We start from the raw sequence: 20,431 nt of genomic DNA on the forward strand, positions 1-20,431 counted from the left end.
AAGTATCGAGCTAACCAAATTCTTCACTCGGCGAAAGTGAATATTCTTGATAACACAAGAACAGTTGGCCCTCTAGTAGCGGTTTCTGAATTTTCCCTCCAAAACGTGAGACGCTCGCGGTGGTAGACTGCCGAACTAGATTCAAGGAGCCGCGTCCGTGTTCGGCCGCTTTAGGTTGAGGGGAAGGGGGTAGGAAATGTTTTTGGAACTCGACCAATTTTTTTCTCAGTAGTGTAGGCGCGATTGAAGCGGCATGAAATCCTCTAATTTGTTCACTAGTGCCAGGATCTTCTATCAATGCTAGAGCCCTTCACTTCTAGTCTCATCTCACTTCTGGTTAAACTTATTTGAATTACGTCAGAGACACGTGACCAAGGAGAGGCGTGGTTCAAAGAACCTTTGTTCATTTTTTTTCGAAAGCTAACACTTCGGGGAATTGGCGCTGTAATCTAGTCCTACTCCATGTGGAGTCTTTGTGACGTATTTCGAAAATAAAGCTATCTCAGAAGCCTAAGTGTGACGTCATTCATGCTATTTTCCCATAGAACCAAAGAGGTACCAAAGATGGCTGCCCACTGCCAAAGTTAATCTCGTGACGTTTTACCGAAAACACTGACGTCATAACTGAGATTGCTCTATTTTACCCACCCGCCGCTGCTGTCTTTGACCGAAGAGCGTTACACGTAACAAAGCGAGCGACAAATCAAAAATTAAACACACCGAATAAAATTTAATTGTACTTACATTTTAACGATGATCGAAATAATTATCCAAAGATCGTGACGTCACACACAAACGCGATTCTAACCTATCACGCGAAAAGTTCGCAAGGCTAAACTTGGTTAATAAATTAAATAATCTAACCGCGAAGGTAACGTAACAAACACTTAAAAGGCACGCACTACAAAGTTCAAAATTTATTTATGTAACCCGATTTAAAGAATGGGTCGAAAAACTACGCGTTTGGGAACCATTGTGACGTGGTCTTTCGAAGAAATATCCATTAAATAGCAATCTGAAAGTAAAAGAAATTTATTAATTTCAGGTAAACGTAACAGGTTGGGAAACCAAAATAAACCTCTCCGAGTCGAGACGCGATTAAGAGGTTATTATTAAATAATTAAATAAATATAATTGATATTATTTTAATCGTCATTAAATTTACCTTAATTCTAGTTAAATCGTTTTAGGAAACTTCATTCCTAAAATCATTTTAAATATAGCTAGTGTTGGCGTTTGAATTCAAGCGTATGCCTCTTAAACAATATTTGAAAATTTAGGGTATATAAGGCGACTACTGTTACCCGCGGCGTCGCTCGCGTATAATAAGAACTTCCATCAAAATGATACAAAGAATGGGTAGATTTTACTGATGACTAATATTTTTGTAGCACCCTAGGAGCGAAGGCACTCGGCGTTGACCCACCAGCCCGTCGGAACATTTTTTTTATTACTTTTCACGCGGACATTATTCCATAACGAAGGGTTTTTAAATTTCTGGTCGCCATTTTAAAAGATGGCGACAAATCGAGCCCAAAAGAGCATTCAGCCCGTCAATAGGTTAAAGGAAAGCAGTGTACTAAACATTTGCGAAATCGGTTGAAACGCGCGGACGTTGTTGCATAGAAAAGATTTTTTACATTTCTGGGCGCCATTTTTTAATATGGTGGCGGATTGGAAAATTTTTCTTGGTACGCGTCTACTACTCATGAGTAACGTTCCTGCAAATTTTCAGCCTTCTAAGGGGGCAAGCGGTTTGGGCTGGGCGTTGATTATCAGTCAGTCAGTCAGGACTTTGATTTATATAGATATAGATTGATCCACAATAAATGATAAGAAAAGACGCAATTGCGTGAACCTTTGGGAGGCTAATCGCTTCTCGTAACCCTAACTGATCGCCGCGAACCTCTTAATCCTATCCTAACGATGGAAGTGAAAGTCAAAAATTGCTTTCTGCGAACACGTTTGCTCCGATTTGATAGCTGCGAACGCGGTGACACACACACACACACACACACACACAGACACGTCCAGTGCAATACCTCTCCATGATGTCATCGTCACTTGGAGAGGTAAAAATAAGTCTGAGATATACCGCAGACATTTTCACCATTTTCCGAATCTCTGACTTATCCAGGTTCAATACGAACCCTGAATTTAGTGTTTACCCTATTTCTTCTTAAGATTACAAAGACCTACACATTACAAAAGTATGTGGTCAGTCAGCACGAAGCTATAAAAATGTCTGGGGCCATCCCGTTGAAAACGTTGACCATTGAAAAGGAATAAAAAAAAAGAAAATTCCGAAACTAAAAATGAAAATTGAATAAAACGGGGACAATATTTTTATTTCATTATTGCTAAGGGAAAATTGAATTTCGTTGTTTTTACATGCAAATTAGATTTTGCAATGCCCTCTTTCACAAACTATGCGATATAAAAAAAAAATCAATTTTCCTTTTTATTTAATCGAGAGCACCTTTGCCTTTAAAACTAAAATGAATTTGCAGGTCGCGAACTTCACAAGCCGAGTGAAAAGCAACACAGTAGGTACTATCAGAAGTATATAATACTTCTCTTCGAGAGAAGTGTACAACAAAGCGGGGTAAGTGTATATAACGTCATTCTTCCCAACATCGGAACATTTGGAGCAACGTTACTAAACCGAATCACATACGCGATAAATAGTTCCCTCATCATTACTCTATTTGCGTTAAACTATTTGGCAAGACGAGCTTGAGCATTTTTGTCCCACGCCAAGACGATGTTAGGGAGTTGATTTCTGAGGATTTAGTACCAAACAGTTATAGAATTCACCTTACGGCGCGATGCCCATCTGTATTTTGATGAGCGGGAGAGCAAGCAAAAAGGGAGAGCCTGGGAAGAATGACGTTACATAACTAATGTATTAAGATGATACAGAGTGGCATCCTTCTTCTATTATCCCCTTCTGATACTATTTATTTATTTGGGTTGATACAGGAAGTCAGAAGATTTGTGGTGACCACCGAACGCTTTATGGGTGTAGTTTGACCATGGAGGCTGTTGTGTTTTGTAAGAGCTATCAGTAAGTACGCGTGAGAAGGAGGATCGGAGGGACCAAATTCTCCGTCAGCCCCCCCCCTTCTGCCTTCAAAACCGATAACGAGCTGCGACTCGGTATCAGAGTTCCGCACATGCGCTATAAACCTCTTTAACGTAAAAAAGGCGTTGGACAACCCTTAGTATCGGATCGGGATGTACATGGGGTTTGATACATTGCCATCCGTCTCTGCGCACTCTCATGATACAAAATGACTACAGCGCAGGCGCCAAAAAACGAGATGGAAGGTAGCGTTTTACTCCCGCGTATAGACCCAACCAACAATTCTTTTGAATTTTTATAACGGCTCAGATCTCGTTCGCGGGTTTTGAGGCGAGAAAGGCATAACCTGATTGGCTTGATTTTGCCACGCGCAGAACCTGTTTTACCCCAAGAGTCACACTCTAATCCAATCAGAAAAATAAGATATTTCCGTCGCTCAACGACAGATGGTACTACAGTCAATTTCGTTAGTCACGTGATCCTATCCCTTAGATGGAGACGAGACCAAGCGAACTTGTTTATTTGTTGGTTGGGTCTATTAGCGCAACAGAGAGATAAAAATCAGAGAAGTTTGTGTACGGACAGTATTCTTAACGGATCACGTGACTTCTGGGTCCTCGGCTCTGCGCCGAGGTAATTGCGCGTGAGAGAGATGTAGGGCTGTGCTCTTATAGTTACCTTCCCTCTTTGACTCTCCTTCTTATACGTGCTCACTGGAGCTAGCCTTCCACTGTACAATTTGTCTCGATCAGCTCGAGCGACTAGCCGGGAGTAGTCCAAGGTCGGGACCATAAAATTTCAAACTGGAGATGCTATACGGGACTTACTAGGTTACCGTCCCCTTTTCCTAGAGTTGTTCTGTCAATGCTACGAAGCACGACCACCGACAGGAAATATTTGCCACTCCCACTAATAAAAGGCCTACAGAAATATCTTATGTAAATGCTGTATATGACAGCAATTGTTTTTTTTTTTTCAAAAAGAACCTTGAATTACAACTCAGACTCTGATCGGTTTACGATGCTAAAACTGACTAGCTTACTACTCCTCTTACAATACACTCTCTTACCAACCTCGAGCCAGGGTCGGAAATAAGAAATAGTTTTGATAGGACATGCGTCCAGTGACCCCTTCTTTGACTGAAAAATTTATAGGACATTGTCCACTGGAGTGTGCAAAAATAGTGTCGCATTTTCTTAGTTAACCTATCAAAATTTCGGAAAACTTATTGGTCAAAGTGTCCAGTGACCCCTTATCCCGTCGTGAGGGCGCGTGTGGAGAACCAAATAATAGTTGAGGTTGTAATCTGCATTCTTTAAATGAAATTTCCAGAAGTTAGCGTAGTGAGTGACACCAACGCTATTGACACTGTATCAGACATAGCCAGGGGGAAGTTAAAGTGGCATTACCTGGGGTATATTTTTGGTGTAAGTTGGTTTCACTATTTACTTCTGGCATTATAAACTTACGCTTCTGGTTTTACGCTGTGTAGTTTCCCAAATTTTCATAGTTTTAAGATGTTTTTAGAATAAATACTAAATATTTACAGAGTAGGAACCTAGGCTTAGTATTTAAACTTCATTTACACAATGCAACTCAAAGAGGGTCGGTGAAACGAATCTATTTCGACGAAAGTTATTTCAAAGAATAATTTTATGTGGAATAATGAATCATTTATGAGTTTAAAACATGTTCCTGAATCCTGAAAAACAGCGTTAAATCATAATACCTACCCACGTGTGTAACTGGCATAGTACAACATTTAGCATAACCTAATTTCGAAAGAAATTACTTCATTCCCCTTTTTAATTAATTTTGCGGATAGTATTTAATGAAATAAGTATAATTATCATATACAAAGAGTCAAAAATGCAAGGTTTCTATAGAATAAAATATCAACATTTTACCTCTAACAAGAGGATACCTTTAAAGGGACTGCAAAGAAGGCATCGGCGGGTGGGTAAAAATTATTTGAAATACGTCACAGACATCACGTGATGCCAAGATACAAAGACTCCTCATGGAGTGGAACTGGACATCTAGTCCTTGTTTTTCGCGAGATTGCAGCGCCAATTCCAGGAAGTGGTGGTTTTCGAAATAAAACGAACTAAGCTTCTTTGAACCACGCCTCTCCTTGGTCACGTGCCTCTGACGTATTTCAAATAATTTTTACCCACCCGCCGATGCCTTCTTTACAGTCCCTTTAAGCCTAATGTTATAGAGTAAATATTGGAATCCACTCACCATTTTTTTATCATACCAAACGGTCGGACCGAAACTATTCTAGTAAATTACTGTAAATAATTTTATTAAATTGAAAACTAACGGGTTTAAATCTGTCTTTCGAGTATGAATTATTTGAAATTCGGTAAGAGACGTCAGATAACGCTACATGTTTATAACTTTTGCCGCCAATTACACTCCCTATATGGCGGGCGTCTATGATGGTGCTGCTCTCTGGTGCTGTAAGCCAAGCCTGCCTGTGTCTTATCCCTTTTTGGTTAACCCATGAAGGTATTCCTCGGCGCCTCTGCAATCTCTTCAGTCTTGAAGGAGAGAGGAATGGAGGAATGGAGGGAAAGATGAAAGCCCCATACCTATAGCGTTGCCTCTGTACCCCCATTATAGCTATTTATACTTTACTAACCTTGCTGTACCGCCACCTACGGCACCGAAGTCCTCCCTCCATGTAGGACTTCGTTACAGTAGATGGGGTAGAGAGGCTACGTTATAGGATTAGGTATGGAAGAACATTACTATCACTACTCTATCTCACCTCTTTTCTCCAAGATTTCCGATGAGGAAAATAAATACGAATCAGGGATTATTACGATGGAATAAGTAGTTCCCACGAACTAATATTTGAGGAGTGTAAGTTTAGGCTTCTATAAAAAGTAGTCTTGTTGTAATGAAAGAAAAGATTAATTGTCATAATTGGTATAAAATTTATTCACGGTTTCAGTAGTAGACAGACTTTTCTATGGAAAGATGCCTTAAATTGTGGAAAAGATTGAGGTTAAAAATCAATTTTCATATTACTCCATGGTACAGTTTTTTATCATTTCCATGTTTTATCCATGGTTTTATCAAACAAACTGTTTAAGGAATAGATACTTCAGTCCCAGTAAAAAATGAGATACATTTCATAGCTTCGTGTCGTGTGTAAATATAAATATTCCGTTACTATTTTATTTGAGTTAAAATCCGGGAGACCGGGACCCTTTGACCGGGACAGAGCAGAAAATAAAAATTCAGGCTTAAGTCTCCTATTCAAATCACAACTATTTACAGTTTCTATTCCTTATACTGTTTACTTTTGTTCCGGTAGAATAAAGATTACAGACAGCTAACATGGTCAACACAGACCGAGTTTGGAAAGCAAGCCCCTTCAATACAACATAAAAATTCTACCTATAGGCCATACTTATTTTCACTCTAGGAGACAGTGTTTTTTATCTCTGGGAACTGTCATTAGGCTTTCAGCTGAAACTGTTCTTTCCGGCGTCGTTATGTAAAAATCGTAGGTAGGCTCATCTTCTCAACTCTGTCTATACCGACTTTGCAGACAGCAAATCAAGCGCGGCGGCAGGTTTACAGTTCGCACGGGCATTTTGCGAGAGTGGTCGTGTCGTGTGGGGTAGTTGAGAGGTGGACTGGATGGTGAAAGAAACTGGCCTTAGAAATGAATAAAACCGATGGATTTAGTTAGCCAAATCCGCGTAATGTACGCTCGAAGCTCTTTAAATACTATTTTCTTTCACGGTTAAATATATTGTTGAAAACGTCGGGCCTAACACAAGAATTTAGGCTTAGTGCGTATTCGTTCGTAGTGCACCCTCTCGTATTGGATTCACGACACAGCTAGCAAGCAGCCTCCAGCTATAACTCGGAACTCTGGGCCTTCAAACTTGTAAGCCAATTTTTTTTTTAACTAGGCCTAATCTTTTTTCTCGGCTTTGTATCGTTTCGTACGCGAGCTAAGCCTTTTTCTACAGGCAAAAATGTAATTAAAAGCAAACGAAGGGAGTTGTACGAAGCCAGGTAGAGTTATTTATATTGTTTAGGCGTAGATATGGGTATTTTTTTCGCCGTATTTACAGCCCCCTCCCCCTTTTCCTAGGCCTTCTTTTGTCATTGATAGTAGTAGTAATATTTGCCTAGCTTGGGTCCTTTCGAAACTGGATTCCCTGTCCGTAAGCTACTCAAAATGGAGGTTTTTAGAAATTCACGCATGAAGTTAATTCTTAGGAAATCCGTAATTCGTGGAAATTACAGTAGAAATAGAAAAGGTGTAATTTTCGCGGAAATGTATGTTGATTGTGAAACATTCAAAATTGCGTGTATATCTATTGCAAATAACTCTGGGAGTATTTTCCCTCTTGTATTATGAATGAATTAAATGTTTAGAGTTTTCGTGTTTATCTGCTTGCATTTAACAGTGAAGGTTTTATTTATTGGGAAACCTCATAACAGTTATAAAACATTGAAGTCTATTGTATTTAAAAAATAACTGTGCCCATGTTTGTGATCTGCTAGCCTATTCCAGTGTATTTCGTTTGTTCCGATGTCCTTAGAATCGCTAGTGTATTTTCATGTATATATGGCATTATGGCTATAAAATATATTTTAGTTTACATCATAATCTTTCATTGAAGTACTTTACGAAAATGTTAAATTATCAACGCATTTAAGCCAGTAATGACAAAGTCCCAAATATCTTCAGTTCCGCGCTTTTTCCCATTTAATGAATGAATATTAATTCCTCCTTCTCACAAAAAATCTACGATAAACCAAGGATGCACGCATCTCTTTCTGCTTCGTGATTAATGCACAATTTCATCTTTTTGAGGTTGATACAATTAAAAAGCGATTTTGTACTCTTATTCCCCATGTGTTACTGAGCAAATTAAATACGAATTCGTTTTCCAAATTTTAATCCCAATTTATTTTGAATAAAAACCTATTTCAGATCCTTCAAATTGAATCAAAATCTAGTAAAAAAAATACAATTGAGGTCAGCTGAATAATGCCAGTGGCACCGAGCGCTAGTAAAAAAGAGCAATCGGTTCGATACCATCCAACGTTGCACCAGAAGACGAGCCACCACAATCACCATCCGCATCACCATGAAAATCACGGGCCACCTTCTCTCATGGCGCCATCTGGAGGTCAACACTCTCACGTCTTCCAGGGTGACCCCCAAGCTTGTATGCAAGAAATCCGCCAGTTGGCCAATCCAGCCTCAAATTTCTCCATGTCATTACACCAATCGGATCACTACAACGGCCCGCATCAAATGAATGTCATATCCGCACCCGGTGGACTTCTAGCTATATCCCCCACCTTGGAACAGCAACCTCCTTTGGGGATCTCGCCAGCCTATATTCAGCGAAATTCCCCTCCAATTTACGAGTTTAGGGAAGTTCCTGGATCGAGAAGAAGTCATTCTGGTAAGTTCCATTTTAGACCTCTTTGTAAACAACGTTATTACTCATTTAAGTCTACGTCTGAACATTTGGTAATAAACATATTAGCTGGATTGTAACGTAAGGGTACAAGTTATTAATTTGTAAGCTATTATATCCGTTAAAAAATGTCGGTCTTAATATCTAAGTTTCCTGGTAGCTTTTGGTTTAACTTCCACGAAATATTTTGGGAAAAAGTAGAGTATTTTGGGTTTGTAATGTGCCATTTTAAATATTATTGCGTTTGTCGCTGTTTGGACAACTTCCAGCCGTTTCATTCGGATCTGTTACATCCAGCTGTTACGTACTTGATAATTTATATCTTATTGTTATTGGATTTATTTGATTGATCAATAGTTTGTTCAAACATTTGAAGATTTCCACAAATGTCGAAAAGCCCAGTGTTACTAAGACTCTTAAACATTGTTACTGTAAAATTACTTTATCATACGTGTGTCAGTGAAATAATAGAGTTGACTTTGGGAATAGTATCACCACCACTATGGAGCTTCCACTATGATGTTGGTGGATACTTACATCGTTTTTCCATTTGGAACGCTTGGAGAAATTTCGCATTTCCTTTTGTAAATCTAGATTAGAGATACTTAATATCTCGGAACTTAGGTTACGTCAAGTTGCGCGTTACCATATTGACAGAGTTACATTTTCAGATCACGGACCACATTCGCCGCTTCCATACGCGGTTGTGCGAGGCAATGATGACTCGTCTCGCAAAGTACGTTTTAGAATTTTGCGAAAACATAAGTGTTTTAATGAAGGAAGACGCGCTAACTTTGTGTTTAATGGTTAGAGCGAAAGTCCCAGCAGAAAACGTCGTCGCCTATCAAACCACGGAATGGACCATCGTCATTCTAGTCTGGCTCAACAAGCGCAAGGCATTCCAAGTACAGCTTCGTCTCCCATTCCCTTCGCTGCCTGGGATCCGTTTTATTCTAATATGGCTGACAGAAATGGATGGCGACGTAATATAGCGCAACGACGGTTAGCTCCTCCACTTCCGCCGCAACTTAACGATCAGAGATGCGGAAATATTCAAAGATGCAGACGGAGGTATTTAATCGTCTTGCTTATTTTGTTGAGTCGAATTTGCTTGTAACGATGCCAAAGGTTAAGTCAGGCAATCCTCGTGTCATTGTAAACTGTTCTCGGCAAAATGTTCCGATTCAAGGTGGAACAGACTTTTTTTGCGCGAAATTCACAATGCTTAATAATAATTAATTACTTGAAACAAATTGCGCTTTCAACCCAACGTGAAGGAGCAGGGACGCGTTCGGAGGGATCTAGATGGTTTGGGGACTAATATAATAAGAAGCGCGGTCGAGCCCTGTAAAATTTCCAACAGTCTAGCTAAATTTGAGAAATGAAATAGGTTAGCGGAGCTTTGTGCGGCGCTGATATTCGTTGTTAGATATGAGAAGATGTAGAACGTTTGGGTACATTCCAGCCCAACCATGATGCGTCACAGCCGTTACCGTGATCGACCAGGGCCTTGGCATCCTCCACCGCTCCCAAACTACAATATGGACCAAAGAAATTATCAGCCTCAACCTCCACCGGTATCGGTTGCGCCTCAATCTCATCATCCGGGGCTTTTGCCTCGCCCGTCGTTAAGTCCCAATCAGCAACAAGCGCCGACTCAGTCGGGACAACCTATGCAGAATCTACCGCCACCGTCAGTGGCCCCTCAGAACTACGTCTTCGATATCTCTCAAGGAATTAACTCGTTTACAGTATCGCTGACCCCGACGCCTCCCTTACCTCTCTGTACGACGAGTGGTGGCACGACCCAAATGCACATTCATTCGCCACCACCCTCTCATTTCACCACGTGCGGTGTTCCACCTCCTCCGCATCCTTACAGTAATTCGGGCGCGAGCGGTAACGCCATTCCCTCGTTCTCGTGCGGTTGTTGCTTCCATCATTTACAAAACGCCGCGTCGCAGCACGTTCCGATCGGACAGCAACATTATCCCTTTACACCTCATTCGCCGCCTGGTTCCAACGGTCCTCATAACTATTTTAACGTCGGCGCGAGATTCCAGTCGCAAGTACCGCCTCCGGGTGGCCCTCCTCATCTTATAAATCGACCGCAAACTGTACCTTCCCCCTTTGGCAATATCGGGCAGCAAATCGGACTGGCTGGACAGCAGAGAGTTCCGTTTAGTTCGATTCAGTTCAATAATGGACAGTTTAACAACGCGCCGTCACCGACGACTCCGCAATCTCCGCAGACGCCGAATGTAGGGGACGGGAACGGCGAACATCCCTTAGATCGGAGAGCCCCGATTAATATTTACGGGGGATTGACTCCGCCTTCTGGTCACTTCAATCATCACCAACATCATCCACCTCCCGTGCCGCCTCCACCCCATATGGTACCGCCTCCGCCCCATCCTTCGCTGAGTCAACACGGAAACCCCTTGGCTTCCAGCCCCGCGACTATGCATCATCAAGTACAAGATCATGGATTAGCCATGGCAGCTCAAACTGACTTTTTCTGTATGGTAAGTAACTTCTTTCAAATTATTTCTAAGCCGCGCGATATCGCCAACCGAATTTTATCAAGGCACGCGTCCCTAGAAATTAATTAGTTGTACACGAGAGATTTCTTGATGTTTGATGGAAGTTAGGCGCGGAGTTACGAAGGTGTAACGTCGAAATTATAATTCATAAGGATCTGGCGAACTTTTAATTGAGAATTAACAAGAACTCAGTGGGGAGAACGGATAATCGCGTATAGTCAGTTCTTCCACCGCTCGCGACTTATTTCGTAGAACAATCACTCGTGGAGCCATAATCTTTGGCGTAAACACGAGATAAATGCGAATTGCGCAATGTTTTTTTTAGGGCAACCAATTAGCTCGACATTTCCAGCAGCCTTTACCGCCGCCGCCACCACCTCCAGCTAGGCGGCCTCCACCAGCCAGTCGCAGATGGAGGGGACCGCTAATAGCGGCTGGAGCTACGCCCGCTTCGAACACTTACTCCGGCTTTGTTCTCCATTTTCTGTAAGGCTCCTTGAAGATTTTAGGCGTATAAACTTTCTTTAGACGCGGAAGTGCGTGTTGGTTCTCTCTTTCCAGAGCTATGCTGTCCAATCCATCTATCCCTTACGTGCAAGAAATTGCCAGTCCCGAGTCTCCCGAAGCGGAAAATTACGAAGCGCTACTCAATTTAGCCGAGAGACTCGGAGAGGCCAAACCCAGAGGACTGACTAAAGCCGGTCAGTTTTTGTCCAAGGGGGGGGGGAATCCGATATCGTGGAAAATGTGGTACTAAGATTGTTCTACGCTCTTTTTTTATCACTCTAGAAATTGATCTCTTACCATCGTACCGGTTCAATCCTGAAACGCACGAATCGGAGCAGCTTTCCTGCGTCGTCTGCATGTGTGACTTTGAACTGAGGCAAATATTAAGAGTTCTACCCTGCGGTCACGAATTCCACGCCAGATGCGTCGATAAATGGCTAAAGGTAAGCCACTCGTTATCATTTCTTAAGTAAGCCGCGGATTTTCTTTACGCCCTTTGAGCAGTGACGTATGATCCGTTTCGAAGTACGCGGCGTTTTTATACGAAATTTAGTTTAGAAACTATTAAGTTTCATCGTGTGATGACGTCGTAATTGCGCCGTCTTCGGGTGGGAAAGTAATCAGGGTTCATACAAACCTGGAAAGCAGGGAAAACCTGGAATAATCAGGGAAATAAATAGTTGACAAAAACCTCAGGGGAAATTCAGGGAAATTTAGAATTTTTAGTAAGATTCAGGGAAATCTAGTGATCGTACGGGGAACCCGAACCCGACCCGGGAAGTCGGGGATCCCCGGTTTTTTCCAACCCGACCCGACCCGACCCGGCCAGTCAATTTTGAAGTCGGGTTTTGAAAAAAATCGGGGTGGGCCCGTAGTAGAGGGTAAGTTATTATTGACGGTCGCGCTTTGTAATGCAGTAGATAGGAACTCGAATCTGAGTAGGGCGAGCTTGAATATTTAATTTTTTTCTGTCTCGAGGCTTCGAAAGCCAGTAGAACAGTCTGATATATTTCGGCAATTTCATGGTCGTCCGTCAAACGCCAATGTATTAATTGTGTGTTAAGTTGCGAGAAATTGATTTAAAAATTGAAAAAAAGGTAGAAGAGTTTCACGAGTACCAGAAACCCCATTCAGCCACTGCCCAAGACATAGGACAAAGACAATTTGGAAACTTTACAGATGGAAGATGCGCCTGTTCTGGGACAATTAGTTACCCCAATCCCAATCCCTTCCGCGACGTTCTATCAGATAGCAATGATATGGTAGATTCGCCTACTATTGGATTCATTAAAGCAGTGATAACTTGGAACTAAATTACTGAAAATAAATTCCTTAGTCTTTACATTACATAGTACATAGCTACTATGTATAATTCTTTAAAATATGTTAATTACATTTATATTATTAAAAAGGAAAACCCCGACCCGACCCGACCCGATTTTCCGGGGTTTTTTTTCGCAACCCGACCCGGAGCCCGACCCGACAAAAATCTCACCCCGTACGATCACTAGGGAAATCAGTGAAAATTTGCGTCAAACAGGGCTGAGTAATTAAGCAAAATGTTCATAAACATACCACCTCCATAGGAATAGCATTACACTGTACTTTGGAGGCTCATAACTCTGGTTCTACTAGAGATACGGGGATGTCCTTTGATTGTGTGATAGTCATATTTGCCCCCCCCCCCTCCTTCGTTAACATTTGCTCCATAGGATACTCCATATACGGGAAAAACATAGAAAACTCAGGGAAGTATATGGGGAAAAGCCTGGAAATATCAGGGAAATTTATTTCCAAAAGTTGTATGAACCCTGAATATTCAACCGTCACTAAATAGTGTACCTCGTGCGAGGCCTTAACTAACTTACTTAAGTAGTATTAGGGATGAACCTTTTCGCGTACATTTCGACGCTTGCGACGGACTTTTGCTCCATCAAACTAACGATTTGGTTTCCCCTTTTTTTATCTTTCTCAGGCAAATCGGACTTGTCCAATATGCAGAGGTGACGCGGCTGAAAATGGGTGATGACGCAATAATAATTATCATCGCAAGTACTAATTAATATAAGCCCGTAAAGACGCCGCGATATTAGAGACGTTTTTACGGCTGAAAGACTATCGGATTTGTTTTATATAAATATATATTGGTGTTTTTGTCTTCGTAACTATATATACATACATATATATATATAATTACTCCGGAAAAAATGGATGAAAAAAATAAGTGACGGAATTTGAGTATATATTTAAAATATTTCGAACTAATCATCACGTCTTAACCAACAAAAATATAAAAGTACGTAACATTCTTCGATTTAGCGGTAAAAACGCTTAAGAACCCTCTCGATTTTTAAATTTTTCAACTTTAGAAAATCCCCCCGCCCCCCCCCCCCCGCATTGATATCCCTAGCCTTTTTAGACTCGGAAAAGTTTCGTAAGGGGTAATTTAACGCGCTAGTATTTTAATATAGAGACGTTATACTTAAAAACCAATGTACCAAAATTCCCGCTGTAGTTTTATGGGGTTCGCGAGTGAATTTCAATTTACAACTGCGCTATAGGCGTTTTAACAATATTAAGGCGTGCCGCGTCTCCTTTAGGAGTAGAATATTGCGAGATCGCTGAGAAAAAACTGGTCTTAATTGGCTATAATGTTCAGTACGTACACGCGTGCGCGTTCAATTTGATTCTTCGCCTGTAGGGGACGCTGCTCGCTAATGATTACTCGTAATATTAAAATTCACTCGCGGTTTTCATGAAAAGGAGACGCTGATTTTGTGAAAAGTACTTTTTAAGGAAGACTAAATCAGTCTCTCTTTAATGAATTTTGGTATTTGTGGTTTTTAGGTATAATGGCAATAATTAAAATAATTCTTGTACCGTTCCGTTTTAGTATCCCATTAAAGTCCCCCCCTCCCCCTCCCCAACCCCTTCCCGGTAAAGTATAAAGAACAATGAAAAATAATCCAAATCCAACCATTTTTGAAAAACAATGTTCCAACATATCTATTTAAATGCGGTACGTGTGAAAATGTGGTAGTTTTAAGGAAAAACATGCCAAAACAGTGTTATGGTAATAATTATCTTTTTCGTGGATTTACCCTACCTATAGTTAAACCTAACCATATGTTTTACCGGATGGTAAAAACAATTCGGAATTTCTTTTTTTTTTTTTTTTTTTTTCCACGTCAAGGGTGAATTTTGCTGCTACGCTTCCAGTGAGTGATGTGGAATTTTGCGCAGAAATTAAGTGTTCTTACTGATCAATAATTCCATTTTTTTTTTCTATTATTGGAAAGGATATTGGCATGTTTTCGTAGGATTTATCGTTTAGAGACTAATTTTAATTGTTTAATGTAATTGGCAGCTATTTTTGAACGCAAAATATTTCAACTAGCTGCTAGGCCTTTGTTTTTTTCTCGTTGATATGGGCTGGGTTCGGCGTAATAACATTATCGAAACACACTGGATTGGTAATCCAACAGTTAGATATTTTCTAACTGTTAAGTTTTATTAGGTCAAACTGGGATGGCAAGCTAAGTCTGATTTCTACGCTTTCGCCACACATCAGTTTTTATTGGAGTGGCTTCCGTAGTAAAGCACACTATCATCTTGGTGACAAATAATTGCGCGTCTGGCGTTTGCCCTTTAAACTCCAGCTTTGCTCTCTTAAAGCTTGTTAGTTACGTAGTGTTATTACGCCCAACCAGCTCCAAAATTTGGTTCATTATATATTTGTACCAATTTTTGGAAAGCTACGCAGTGTCTCAACCGAGCGTTTGCCTTTGCGACCCCCCCCCCCGGTCTTCAAGTTATATTTTTAAAGTTTGTGCCAAGATTATTATTTTTCAGAGAGAGATTAAGCAACGCGCAAATTGTTGCGTAACTTCGCTTTATAGTTAATTTTTTATAATCGTTTTGATCGTGTTATACCATATTAGAAAAGAAAGAACCTAATTAGTAATTGTAAATACGTTAAGTAATATCACTTTCAGTTTCAGGCTTAGCAAATTTCGCGAAAAGAATTATTTTCTTGCTGGTCAAGATATCATTTTAGTTTTAAGTAGTAATTGCGCGTTAATTGAAAACAATTCGGAACTATTACGCTTCTAGTAAAAATGCACTTTTTAAATAATGCTCGGTTATTAACGAAAAAGAAAAGAAAAGCAAACATTATTTTGAGCAATATTACATCGGAAAACCAAATTACCAAGCGTTTATTTACAAAAAAAGAAAACACACCACCGGTTTAAAGTTTAGTTGTTGTTTATTGTAACAGAAATACAAATATTTATTATATAAATAACTTAATTTAAAATGAAATTAATGAACTTTTTTTTAACGTTGCGTAGTGCGCACCTTTAAGGCTAGTTACCGTGGGAGCGAGCTATATTTAATATTAGTCAATTTAGACTTAGACTTAGTAACTTTGTCTTGAAACTTGAATTACCGCGCGCATTCAGAGCCAGAAACGCTGTGGTAAATTGATTTTTAAAACAGCAATAATCGATTAAAATTAGATACTCGTTTCCACGGTTCATTACCCCTTTAATTAATTACCAACCGCTTTCTTTAACGCCTCTAATGATTTAATTTAACCCTAATTTTAATTCTAGTATGGTATATAATAATCTGGTCCCGCTACTACTTTTCTAACTTGAAGCGTAAGTTCGTAAGATATGTTCCATAAGTATGTTACTGGTTACTGAAGTGAGGCAGGTAGGTCATAGATTCGATGTAAAGCGACGCCTGGTGACTTGGGCGCTGTCAAAGGCTTAGTAATGCGGACAAAATAGGACTAGATGGAACTTAAGTCCCGCAAAATTAACCACCGAGTGTAGGACTTCAATTCTCGCTTCCGTCGTTCTTGAACTAGTTCGAGTTGCGTAGTTTGCGTCATGCTCGTGTAACGTATCTTATAAACTTTTGCTTGAACGTATTTATGTAATTAATGGTTATAGTTACGCGCGTGAGTCGTGACGTCGTAAGTTTCGCTAATTAACTCGTTCTCCAGGCTTAATTTTAAATTTTAATTCGTAGGTAGGGTTCACGTGTTAATTGTTAATGTTTATTATTATATTAATTTGTTAGAAATGAATATTATAATGCCAAATATTTCATTTTATTTTTTATTAATATTAGTATATTTTTCGGCTTATTCCGTACGTACGCGAAGCTGCGAGCATTTTAATTAATATGATTTTTGTTCCAATACCGGTACAACATCGTAGTGTCTGATGTCGTTAATTTTTATTTTTAATAAGTACAAACGCTATAGTTTGTCTACCTCACATGCTCAATGGAAAAATATTTTAATTTGCCTAAATGTGATATACATTAAACTTTGTTATCACAGAGCTACAAAATATTTTCAGTTTAATTTATTTACACCTATTTGTAGTTTTAGACCTAAATGTTTTCAGCCAATTTGGCCCTCTTAAGCCACACCGTTCTAGCCTGCAATCAAGAACTTTCTCGTGACCTTAAATTATCCTATCTTTTGGCGACCATTGAAGGTCGTCAGCTCAGGCTACCAAAATTGACTTCATATCGCCGTAACTCCTCCCCTCTCGGTGTTACCAGAAGTATATAATACTTCTCTTCGAGAGAAGTGTACCACAAAGCGGGGTAAGTGTAACGTCACTCTTTCCAACATCCGAACATTTAGAGCAAGGTTACTAAAACGAATCACATACGCCATGTAAAGAGTTCCCTCATCATTACTCTATTAGCGTTTAAATATTTGGCAAGACGCGCTTGCGCATTTTGTCTCACATCAAGACAATCAAGGTTTGTGGGATGATTGCTGGGGATTTAGTGCCAAACAATTATAGAATTCACCCTAGCACGGTGCGATGCCCCTCTGGAGTTGGATGAGCGGGAAAACAAACTAATAGGGTGAGCCTGGGTAGAATGACGTTACGTAACTAAAGCATTAAGAGGATACACAGTGTCATCCTTCTTCTATTATCCCCTCTGGTATTACTCTATATTTATAGTTTTATACGAATGAAGCCCTTCAAAGAAGAAAAATAAACGCCACTTCTATTGACAAAAGATGATTTTATTGTTTAAAATAGTGCGTGACATGAATATTATAATACATAATGAACCGTTATTAAGATAAAAGTAACTCTGAAAGAAAAGGGAAAAAACGAAACCAGAAAAATCATTCTAAAACATCCATAATTTGCGGGAACATTTCATCTGTTGAGACAAAGTCATCTTGCGATAACGAGTCTAAACCCGATACGTCACAGGCACTCTCGTTATCGCCCTTGCTGCAAATTGAACCCTGCGATCCAAAATCCAGACTGGTGTTGGCGTCATTATCCCAAGCGTGCAATTCGATTCGCCAGATTTTGATGAGTTGGTCCCAACTTCTGCGACTGTATTTAAGGTGTTTCTTGGGGGTTACGGGATGTTCCACGCTTCTCTCCACTCTAAAAACGTAACAAATATTAATATTATTTAAATGTAACCCTATAATGCGTAATAATTATTAGGGGCCGTTAATGCCATAATAGTTTTGGCTGGGGAGAGGAGCCACGATTGGTGGTGCCACAATTTACACCACATTCCATAATAGTGGGGTTTTTAACGCATTAAGAAATCTAAATCTCAAGAGCAGGGCTGCCATTTTGGGCTAATTTGACGAAAACGTTTTCTTTGAGCTACTGCGCAATTTATTGGGCTACTTTATCGTTTTCTCAAAATGCCTGACCTTAGGAACTGCGAATTATGTTGAAATAACATAGAGAATAGAAGGTTCTCTTCTCTAAACCATGACGACACCAAAATAGTTCGGAAAATTTTACCTTCACTAGTATTAGCTATGCTAGAGGCACTTTCAAAACCTTTATCAAAACATCAACAATGTTTGCAATGGATAAATATCCCCACAGCCCCCCCCCCCCACTGTTTCATTGATAAGATTTATTGTTCTGATGATATTGTGGTCAGTGGACTAGATAAGATAAGTCAGCAACAAAATTTAAGAATTTTTTTTTCTTTTAGAAATTTGGACTAGAGTAATTGGGGGGGGGGGGGATACCAAAAATATTTTATGACAGCCTACTGTGATTTCTTCCTTTGGTTAAAGGGCCTGGCTGGCGCTGTTGGGGTGAAGGGAGGGGGGGGGGTGAAACTGTTGGTTAGCATATTGCTTACCCGCCCACCGCGACGGTGGCGCCATTCCTTCTGGCCAAAGAGCTGGGTGTTTTCCCCCTGAACTAAGGGCGGTCTCCCCCCAACAGCGCTGGTGAGCCCCTTTAAGTACCAACCAGAAGACGAAGACGCCCCCTCTTTTGAACTTGCTTGTAGCAAGTATCCTTTTGACCCATACTTATGGAGAGTATGATAGGCTTATGCTAAGACTACAATACTTACTTTGGAATAGCTTGAATGTAGTTTTGGTATCCAAGGGTGTTTTTACCAAAATCAATTTGTTTCTGACGACGCTCCAATGTGAGTTTGCTTGTTTCAAAGAGTTCTGCCTTTGATTTTCGTTTAGGAGTGCTGGGGAAATATTTAAAAAAAAAAAAAAAAAAAAAAAGCAAGATTAAATTTAAAGTCTCACTTTCAATTTAGGCTTAGCACAGTTTTAATTAATTGAGTGCCCAAATAATTGAAGGTACCTTGAAGTTGGAGTCGATGGTTCTCCACTGTGGTTAATGGGCAATTTTTGAACTCTGGTAACTTCATCTCTGATTTTCAACTTCATGTTGTCCATATCCACAAGATCTCCGAGAATAATTTGATCTCTTGGTCGATTATATCTGTGTTTGTAAGGGAGACTCGAACCGGAAGATGGCGAGTTTTCTGATAATCTGTTGAAAAGTTATCGGAATGATTTGTTTTTCCACAAAATTATTTCAAATTGGGATCAATTAAGACTTCATTTTCAATTTGATGGGGGAAGGGGGACCATTTTTACCTTTTTCTATTTTCTCTGTTGTAATTTTTTGCCTCATGGCGTTGGATTGTTGAACGAACGCTTTGTTTCCTTTCCTCAGCTTCGACCATATCACTCCAGTTCACTCCAGAAAAGTCACTTCCTTCACTCATGATATCACTGACACTAATTGATTACAAAAATAGGGTCTAAGATTTAAATACTTCCAATTTGGTGATTTAAAGGTCTTGAAGTTGATTTTCGGGGAAAATTTTTAGACTACGCTTAGGAAATTAGTGCTGTTCTAATTCTAACAAGATTTGGAATAGTGGTTTCGGGCTGTATGGGTAGCGAACTAGCGATAACTCCTAGGAAGTTGCTAGGTATCATTAAAATTTGCAAGGAACTGTACTCGTACCTTGAAGAGTAAGATTCTTGAGACAAACATGACTCTTTTGAATCGTCTACCAATGAATTATTCCAGCTTGTAGCCATTTTCCTAAGATTAAATTTAACTCATCACACCTACGCATCACATTAGCCATAATTTCCAAAACTATAAACGCGTCTTTTTATCTTTTAGATAGCATTTAGATGTTATGGTAATAATAGCGCGATAGTAAGTCATAGAAATTACCTCTCTAAACCTAAAAAAGTAGTAAATAATAATAAAATAACTTACGATTTATATTAATTTAAAGTTTTGTAGGCAGCAACTATTAGGTTCCCGCTTTGTTCCTAAAAAAATCACTGAGTTTTCCCGCGCAACTTCGAGTACAGCGTCGTTTCGTTTCCGTAACTAAAATAGGCGGGAAAAGTATTCGTTACTGGAGTCCTGGACTGGTTACCCGCGGCTTGCGAAGGGTGGAGCAGGAGCAAAAGAAATGGGAATAGGTATTGTGGCCTACGGTTTTTATAGTCTTTTTTAAAGTAATTA

The 20,431-nt window shown here is 39.9% G+C and overlaps 3 protein-coding genes across 10 annotated transcripts in view; 1 reads left to right on the forward strand and 2 right to left on the reverse strand.

Annotated features, from left to right (window-relative positions):
- LOC149623162 (putative fatty acyl-CoA reductase CG5065) overlaps nt 1-5,534 on the reverse strand; it is a 132,369-nt gene extending 126,835 nt beyond the window's left edge. For 6 of the 7 annotated variants that reach the window (XM_089852995.1, XM_089852999.1, XM_089852998.1 and 3 more), the window contains exons 1-2: nt 5,330-5,534; nt 745-1,015 (exon numbers count right to left, since the gene is read on the reverse strand). The gene's annotated coding sequence lies outside the window, so the exon portion shown is untranslated. Of the gene's footprint in view, nt 1-744; nt 1,016-1,165; nt 1,546-5,329 lie in introns of those variants that run through there. The other variant, XM_089852996.1, reaches the window with a different exon arrangement.
- Nucleotides 5,535-6,661: 1,127 nt separating this feature from the next.
- LOC149623166 (uncharacterized) lies at nt 6,662-16,968 on the forward strand. The gene is made up of 9 exons (XM_089852985.1): nt 6,662-6,995; nt 8,055-8,535; nt 9,222-9,286; nt 9,362-9,621; nt 10,016-11,075; nt 11,419-11,579; nt 11,655-11,794; nt 11,883-12,043; nt 13,576-16,968. The coding sequence occupies exons 2-9, from the start codon at nt 8,112-8,114 to the stop codon at nt 13,624-13,626; spliced, it is 2,322 nt and encodes a 773-aa protein (XP_089709111.1). The 5' UTR covers nt 6,662-6,995; nt 8,055-8,111; the 3' UTR covers nt 13,627-16,968.
- Nucleotides 16,969-17,643: 675 nt separating this feature from the next.
- Slbp (Stem-loop binding protein) lies at nt 17,644-20,348 on the reverse strand. Of its 2 annotated transcripts, XM_089853011.1 has the most exons (6): nt 20,177-20,344; nt 19,913-19,993; nt 19,537-19,680; nt 19,238-19,429; nt 18,990-19,118; nt 17,644-18,043 (listed from the first exon to the last, which is right to left on the reverse strand). In XM_089853011.1, exons 2-6 carry the CDS (start codon nt 19,987-19,989, stop codon nt 17,770-17,772), a joined length of 816 nt encoding a protein of 271 aa, XP_089709137.1. In that variant the 5' UTR covers nt 19,990-19,993; nt 20,177-20,344; the 3' UTR covers nt 17,644-17,769. The 2 variants fall into 2 exon arrangements, with proteins under 2 accessions (XP_089709137.1, XP_089709138.1); XM_089853012.1 differs by lacking the exon at nt 19,913-19,993 and having other exon boundaries at nt 20,177-20,348.
- Nucleotides 20,349-20,431: the final 83 nt, after the last annotated feature.

Source organism: Phalangium opilio, unplaced genomic scaffold (genome assembly GCF_054372755.1).
Source record: "Phalangium opilio isolate 3A_F unplaced genomic scaffold, DU_Popi_V2 ptg000113l_1, whole genome shotgun sequence".
NCBI lineage: Eukaryota > Metazoa > Arthropoda > Arachnida > Opiliones > Phalangiidae > Phalangium > Phalangium opilio.

What these genes read in the sequence shown, in the direction of transcription:
- Slbp (XM_089853011.1), bottom strand. Translation starts at nt 19,989, where the DNA reads ATGGCTACAAGCTGGAATAATTCATTGGTAGACGATTCAAAAGAGTCA. An exon ending in AACAGAGAAAATAGAAAAAG is followed by an intron (nt 19,430 to 19,536) that starts GTAAAAATGGTC and finishes ACTTTTCAACAG; the next exon opens with ATTATCAGAAAACTCGCCAT. An exon ending in TACATTCAAGCTATTCCAAA is followed by an intron (nt 18,044 to 18,989) that starts GTAAGTATTGTA and finishes TTACGTTTTTAG; the next exon opens with AGTGGAGAGAAGCGTGGAAC.
- LOC149623166 (XM_089852985.1), top strand. Translation starts at nt 8,112, where the DNA reads ATGCCAGTGGCACCGAGCGCTAGTAAAAAAGAGCAATCGGTTCGATAC. An exon ending in ATGATGACTCGTCTCGCAAA is followed by an intron (nt 9,287 to 9,361) that starts GTACGTTTTAGA and finishes TTTAATGGTTAG; the next exon opens with AGCGAAAGTCCCAGCAGAAA. An exon ending in ATTCAAAGATGCAGACGGAG is followed by an intron (nt 9,622 to 10,015) that starts GTATTTAATCGT and finishes GGTACATTCCAG; the next exon opens with CCCAACCATGATGCGTCACA.